Source organism: Octopus bimaculoides, chromosome 2 (assembly GCF_046866305.1).
Source record: "Octopus bimaculoides isolate indiv1 chromosome 2, ASM4686630v1, whole genome shotgun sequence".
Taxonomy (NCBI): Eukaryota; Metazoa; Mollusca; class Cephalopoda; order Octopoda; family Octopodidae; genus Octopus; species Octopus bimaculoides.
Window position 1 is genome coordinate 94,869,536 of NC_142929.1, and position 8,351 is coordinate 94,877,886.

An 8,351-nucleotide genomic window follows, 5' to 3' on the forward strand; every position below is an offset into this window, starting at 1 on the left:
AACAAGCACCAGAAATACATTTGTGAAAAACAGTGGAGGGAGCCTATGGAAGAGATAGACCCAGGAAGACATGGGATAAGGTGATGAAGGACAACCTTCGAGCATTAGGCCTCACAGAAGCAATGACAAGCAACCGAGACCTTTGGAGATATGCTGTGCTCGAGAAGACCTGGCAAGCCAAGTGAGATTGTAGCTATGGCCAATGCCAGTGTCACATAACTGGCCCATTTAAAAGCATCCTTCAATCATTGGGCAATATGCCGTGCTTCTGAAGACCTGTTGAAGCAAGTGAAATCATAGTCATGACCGATGCCGCTGCCGCCTGACTGACACCCATGCTAGTAGCACATAAAAAACACCATTTGAGCATGGCCAATACCAATGCCACCTGACTGGTACCCATGCCAGTGGCACATAAAAAGCACCATTTGAGTGTGGTCAGTGCCAGTGCCCCCTGACCAGCTCCCATGCTGGTGGCATGTAAAAAGCACCCACTACACTCTCGGAGTAGTTGGCATTAAGAAGGGCATCCAACTGTAGAAACCTTACCAAATCAGACTGGAGCCTGGTGCAGCCTCCCATTTTGTCAGTCCTTAGTCAAACCATCCAGCCCATGCCAGCATGGAAAGCAGACGCTAAACAACAACAATGATGATGATGATGGTGGTGGTCGTGGTGGTGGTGGTGGTGGTGGTGGTGGTGATGATGATGATAAATATTTAATTCTCCCATTCACTATTATATCTTACCTGATCAGAGGTATCCTTCAACATATAATTCAGAATAGAAGAATGGGAATTGTAACATTCATGCTTTTCTCAAAGGCATTATTAAGAAATTAAACTGGATTACAGAATTATTTAGGTAGGAGTTTATTATCCATGATATGGCACTGGTCTCATCATAGAATGTTGGGTGTACTTTAATTGATTTTCTCAACGTCAGTATTATATTTTACATATCTGGAACTTATATTTTACATATCTATGCTTAATACTTAATGTTGAGTATGTTGAATAGTTTTCAAATGCAGACTCAAACTATTAGAAAGTGAACTCAGAGCTGAAGCATATCATTCTATATCACTGGGCTACATAATAATAAAATATTTGTCTTTTGCATTATTGTTGATAGCAACTGAAGTAATTACTATTCTAATGGAAAACAAAATGTATTCTAGTAATTAATTGAAATACTAAATGAATATTGCAGTTTTAGTTAACATAAAATTATAATTGAAAGAAGAGGATGTACCTACAGCAAATAGTTTTGATTGTTCATTTGTCATATTCTCACTGTTGGTTACAAGATTTTCCCTGCTCTTTGTTATTTTTTTTGTTATTTTTAAAATTTGCTATTGAAATTAAACATGTATTTATCTATTTAATTATTTATCATTTCCATGGTTTTTCATGTATGTATTTGTGCATGGGTTAGTCTGCTACAAAAAGCTCACCGTAAAGCTTAATGGTATGGAGTTCAGACATATAAACATCTGAGCTTAGCATTAAATTTCTTCCTCTCTAACCAGACAAAATCAGGAAAACGAAAATGAAGTAGGTGTGTTCTAAAGCCACTTGAATAGGTTTCCTTAAAGGAGATATTTTTCAAATTACATTTTAGAGAGCCAAGCCAGGTCAGCTTGAAACAGTTCAAAGTAAGTGATGAAATAGATGTTCATTTATCTTTTGTTATGCTTTCAAATCCTTTGAAAATTGAGAACAGGAGGTAGCTAGCTATAAGAACAGGTTAGTAATATAAACTGAATTAAGTGTCCTGAATTCCTGAAGTAGGATTTGTTAGCTGAGAAAATATATTCTAGTAAATGGCAAATATTTTCTCACACACTTTATTCTTTTTTTTTTCAATTACATGTAGAGAAATTAAATCTTCTTCAGTATTTTATTCTTTTATTATTTTTCTTTTACTTTAGTTTTTTTTTTCTGGTTTTTGATATCATTTAATATCATACTGCAAATGAAAGACAAAGTTTGTATCACAGAAGCATTTTTTTCCTTCTAAAATTTTACAGACAGATTTTAAATAAAAGAAACACACTCACACACACAGATGAAGATACAGGTACATAAAAGCCTTTGAACACACACACACAGATGCAAGCATTCACACATATTCTGATGGTTGCTTTAGAGAGTGTCAACTTCCAATTCAACAGATTTTTCTGTTTTCCTATGTTTTTCGTTCATGATGTTGTTGTTGTTGTGGTGGTGGTGGTGGAGGTGGCGGCGGCGGCGGCGGTGGTGGTGGTGGAGGTGGCGGCGGCGGCGGTGGTGGTGTAGCCTCAAGTCAATTCTGATCCTGTGCAGTCCTATAATATACAGGCTGGAAGCCACAGATCTATCATCCAGGTTATACTATGTATTCACCCATATATTGTGCAGTTGACAGTCTGAACAAATTAGACTTTTACCTTTATCCAATCCATTCATGTATGCCAACAGATTTTGGTAATAGCCACAGCAACTATGGACAACAGCTCTACTTTCACCAGATATCTTGTAAATGTTCAGTAGACTGAGTATTTTAGAAAGCCCAGTAGATTGGGCTTTACTGTTGGCTAGTAAGGAGAAGATAGAATTCAAAGTGTAGGAAAAGGTTATTAATGATTCCATTAGCTTTGAGGTGATTTCTTTACATTGACAAAGAGTCTTAAATATACTGGGAAGAGGAGTTATCAATTGATTTGATATGAATATTTGTCTTATAAACTCCAAATGGATAAAACATAAAAATGAAAGATTTGAACATCAAGGTTAAGAAACTAAATACCCAATACATTTATTATATCACACTACCATCTTTTTGTAAGGTACTTTAATTAATTATGCAAAAAAGAATCCTTTCCTGAACACTACTCTTTCTGAAAATTCTACCATTCTTTACAAACAAGTGTGCAATAGTTTCTAAGTATCACATTTTAAAAGTAAATTGTTGTTTTGGATCTTTTTGGTTTGACGGGCAACATTTTTCATTTATGTTTTATGTAGTGTTTTTGGTACCGAAACACTTTCAAACTTCATATACTTGTATATTTTGTGTTATAGAACAAATAAAAATTTTTATATTCGAAGTTATTTCATGTAAAAAATTGTCGTATTTCGGTAATTTCAACCAATCACTTACGTCTATTGAGGTGAAAACAATTACTGCTGTAGAATGTAAACAACATATTCTAACGGTGTTAGAACTAATTTTTGTTAAGAAGGCTAAGAGAAAAAGATGTTTTATATGACACATTCTACCAGTATCCCAAGTTTGAAAGTGTTTCGTTAAGAAAACAAGTGTTGTCTGTCAAACCAAAAAGATCCGTTGTTTTTACATTATTTTTTGTTTTGTTACATTGCAGATTTGCATTCTTGAAAGAAACAGCTGATTCAAGATTATCCATAACTGTAACACCGTGTGCATCAGACATAAACTGGAGGGTTATATTTAAAAGATTACATTCTAATTGTAAGTTTTTATTTGATATTATATATAGAAAAACATAACTGACCTTGTTGCTTAGCATTCAAAGCAACCATATCCGTCCAAAATATTCTACTTGTCATTCTAAAAATAAATAATCACATCATCAAACTCTCAAAGCTACAAGATAATGCATGTTTAATTGAAAACAATATGAATAAATAAGCATTACATTTTACAGAATAATCTGAATGCTAAAGGGTTTACATTAATTTAACATTAAAACCCATGAATTTGTGTGCATGTGTGGGAGAGGGTGTGTGCATGGTAATGCTTTCTGCTAGATTATTACATTCTTTCCAACATGCAAGCTACACTTTCTGATAAATTTAATTGAAAAATTCAAAATATAAGTCTTAAGGAATGTAATTATTTCTTATTCTATGCTCTTAATATTCCCACCACTGGAAAAACAAAAGGAAAAAAAAGCTAATATGAAAACCTTTGTGTAATCTCACCACCTACAAGAAATCAATCCATACCATCTTTGAAAAGGAAAAGTACATTGATAATGTAGTTCAAGGTACATTGTGTCTGAAAACATGGACATGATCATGGTTTGAACATTTCCTATCACAGACAGACATGAAGTAAAATAACAACAAATTATAATTTAAGTAATTTAAAAGACAGATCATCATCATATAACACTCATGTTCCATACTAACATGGGTTAGATGACTTGACTTGGCAGGATCCAATGTATCCAAGGACTGCAAGACACTCCAGTGTCTGCTTTGGCATGGTTTTTATGACTGGATACCCTTCCTAATGCCAACCACTCTACTGGGGGCATTGTCTGTTTGAGACAAGCTCTTCAGGCATGGAAGTGCCAACAGCCAAACCTGCCTGAGATGCATGCAATTATTCCGTGTCCGTGCATTAGAGACATGTGGGTTTGTGTTGAGCAGTTGCTGTCTTATGTAAGACAAATCCAGCTGTCCACTGAGTATGTAGTGAAGACCCAAGCACCGCCTTGCTTTGGCAGAAAAGAAAGGCAGATTTTTCTCTGCTTAGTGACTGTGGCAAAAGAGGTTGTGTGGTGAATCCATCTGAAAGGTTTGAAAGCAGACACTTTCCTACCTGATTAAACACTCATCAATTTCTTCAAATATCATCTGAAAAGGAAGGTGAGGGTAGAGAGGGAAGTACTGCCTTTTAATGTGTTTATCAAAAAATAGATAAGAGTGGCAAGACTGGTGAGACTGAATGGATCTACTCTGAGTATGCCTTTCTAAGTAGAAGAAAACAAACTGGAAGATGGCACTTCCCATGCCTTGGGAATGGCAGAGTAATATGTGTCTTTTGATGAGGTTCACCCTGCATTACCCTAAGAGGACTGCCCTGCTATTGGGGATTCTATTTATTTCTCTAACTTCTATTTGTATATCCTTTAATAATAATAATAATAATAATTATTATTATTATTATTATTATTATTACTATTTGTAAAACTTATGATTATGATTAATGAAATTGAATAATTTTGTATTTGTCGAAGAATTTTTTGTGTATGCTGATAATCAAAGTAATTTTTTTTTCTGTTCTTTTTACCCTGCCAATTGCAGCACAGTTTGAATCTGCAGGCACACCAATATCACAGTCTCTTGCTCTTCAAAACTTTTCGGGAGATGCTAGCAATACCTACCAAGAGAAGGAAGGACGCAAGGGTCTTTATATAGTTGAATTAGAAGCAATAACTTCTGAAACTTATGCAAGAGTCTATGTCACAACTACTCCTGATATTGACAACATTTTCCCCTTGCCACCAGCAGATAACCATCTCAACACAACCATGAAAACAGCAAAAGATGTCAGTGTCGCATGGAAACCAAGTTCATCATCTACCAATAAAATCAAGTACTGTGTATCTTTTAGTCGGAAAAGACAATTTTATACCAACTGTGGAGTTTTAGCACATTTCCATGGTGATGCAAAACCCACTCTTCCACCTCACACTGGGTTTGGATTTAAAGAAGAAAAGAAAAAAAGGCTTTTAAGAAAATCAGCAAAGCCTATTCGTTCAGCTCCAAAAGGGCATATTTTTTACGATTGCGTTGGAAGTAAACTTTCTTATACGTTTAAAAAAGGCAAACCAGGTCGAAAGTACTTTATCAATGTGTTTGCTATTAACTCCACTTCTAATATGTCAATCAGTTATGCTGGTGTACAAGTTAAGCTTAAACGAAACAAGAAAAAACGTTTTGTAGTGAAAGAAAATAAAGTGCAAACACTAGTAATCAAACGGAGAAAAATACCAAAATTATATTTTAGTCTTTCACGAAATGTTAAGGCTTTGAATCTATTTTTGCAAGCCTGTGGTGATGTCATTAAAATACGTGTTACTAAAAGTAAGCAAAAAACAAAAGTTGTACGCAGTAGCATAACATTTTTTAGAAAACTTGTCTTGAAAGATCTTGAAGCTGGAAATTACCAGATTCGTGTATCTCGAGACAAAAAAAATCATGGACTGCAGCAATCCCTTACATTATTATTGCAAGACAGTTCTTCACATATTGATGTTCCTAGACTTCCACACAATGCAAAAGTAACAGTTTTAAGCAACTCTACCCTCTGCAACCAAGTGACAATTTCTTGGAATGCTACAGAAAAGAATCAACGCTATTGTGTATACAAAAGTAAAATTCCTAAAATAATTCCCGAAATCAGAGCCAATAGAAAGGTACAACCACAGTGCGTTGCAGTTGCATCAAGAAAAAAATTTGCAAAATTGTTTTGTAAAGTAGCAAATAAACAAAAAGTGTTCACAGAAACTATTGACAAATTAACTCCAGGGACAAGTTATATGGTTTCTGTCTATGTAGGTCTTCGGGAACGAGAAATGTTTGCTTATCAATCTGTGTTTGTGACAACCAAATCGTATTGCTAACCTAAGAATTATAAATATTGCCATGTACATATGCAGACATACAAAATTATGATACATGTTCATGTTTGCTCGGGTAAATTGGAGCGAATGAAAGGGAGAGAAAGGCAGGGAAAAATGTGGTTTTGTATTATGTTGATCTGAATGTGGGATTGTATTAGCATCTGTGTACATATATTAAATTTTTTTTTCACTCACTTATTGATAAACGGGTGGTGACTGAATTAGGGTCTCTATAACCTTTTTCCAGACATTTTACTTTTTATTTTATTTTTATCGTTAAAGAAAACCCACCAACTTACAAATGAGTATTATTGTTATTATTATTATCATTATTATTTATTATTATTATTATTATTATTATTATTATTATTATTATTATTATTATTGTGAAATGATGCAATCAAATTATAATTTCTTTCTATAGGTTCTATTCTTGAAATCGTATTGACAGCTAATGTTACCTCTTATGTAGCTATAAACTATAATACTGTTGCTGAGCAGTAGTCAAAATTGGACCAAATATTATGCAAGCCATGTCAGTAATTACGATTCATTTATTCTTAATACCTCAATATTTCTTCATTTGAGCCTCAAAATATAAAGCTTAAAACTGATCCAGCAAATCAAATACTTAATCAATCTTTCATGAATAGCATTCTGATGAATATCATTGCTAATTTTAATATTTGCGCTTTTGTTGAGTGATCAGTTCTCATCTGTCTAGCTATCAATTACAAGTACTTTTACAGTACAAGCTTCACTTGTTGCCAATGAGCTCTTGCTTTGTCCCATTATCAGAATCTTCTCTTAGACCCTGCTGGTGCAATTCAGGGGAGGCAAGAACAACACTTCTAACATATTTGGCTGGTCAAATTGATGTTCAGTGTCTGGATCTCGCTTGGAACACCTGTCCCACATTGCAACTTCCATATGATGTAAATTTACATAATATTTTGATAAATTAATAGCAACATTTTGATAATCAAAATTTAAAAAGTAAACAATAATGAATAAAAATGTACATAACTTATATTAGATGTCTTAATTTGTATTAATTTGTCAGATCAGAAGAATTGTGCCATGACCTTTGTAAGCCTTTCCAAGACTGATGACTGTGATGCAGTTCAGTTTGAATACAAAAGTTCAGTTTTATCTTTTGTACTTTTAACATCTGCAAGGCAAACAAAAGTGGAAAGGTATATTCACAATTTTCTGCTTTGAGAAGGAATGATTGGACAAAATATTTAATGTGAGATTTTGCTCAGTGAAACACAGTAAAGATGATAAAATGAAGAGAAACAGATGGATTGAGCAGGCTAGTGAGGTGGCCTATTCATTTCTCTAGTCCAGAGGAGCGAGTTGTTATAGTTGTGATAGGGAATATGTACAAATAAACAGCATGTCTGAAGCCAATGCTTGTAGTCATCCGTATGTTGTAGTTACACCTTCCTAAATATGTGAACAGTATTCTAATATTCATTTAAGGTGAAATTCAGAAACAGGTAATGGTGATGTAGTATCTGGCTCTGAAGAAGCTTAATTTTTACAATACAGTTATTGCTGTGTTATATATGTGATGTTACTAAAAACAATTGTCAGAAATTGTCTATGAAGCATTTGCAGTGATTTGAGAGACTTAGTTGCATGTTATTCATGCACTGGGAGAATATAGTGCAAGATTCTTTTACATGTGTAGTGATCATGTTTCTGAGTTTCTGAAGGAGACAAAGTTACCATGACTTCATTACAGAATGTTTTTGAGTTCTCTGTTCATAGAAGCAGCGTATATCTAACATGAAATGTAGATGATACCTGAGTGTGGAAAATCAAAGAGGATTGAAAGTTGACATCATCTGCAAAATTGTTGCCTGTGTGTGATAAGAAGTGACAACAAGTAGGTCATTAATGTACAGAAGCAAGAGTAAGAAATATAGATCAGCTTTGGAGTATATCACACTTAAGATAGTATCTT

General features: G+C 34.2%; 1 protein-coding gene across 15 annotated transcripts in view; it reads left to right on the forward strand.

The window, feature by feature from the left end:
• Positions 1–7,411, forward strand: part of LOC106870648 (protein NDNF) — a 203,547-nt gene extending 196,136 nt beyond the window's left edge. For all 15 annotated transcript variants that reach the window (XM_052978471.2, XM_052978470.2, XM_014916797.3 and 12 more), the window contains 2 exons: positions 3,368–3,474; positions 5,058–7,411. In XM_052978471.2, the coding sequence (XP_052834431.2) occupies positions 3,368–3,474; positions 5,058–6,379 (1,429 nt within the window). In that variant the 3' untranslated portion in view covers positions 6,380–7,411. The remainder of the gene's footprint in view (positions 1–3,367; positions 3,475–5,057) is intronic.
• Positions 7,412–8,351: the final 940 nt, after the last annotated feature.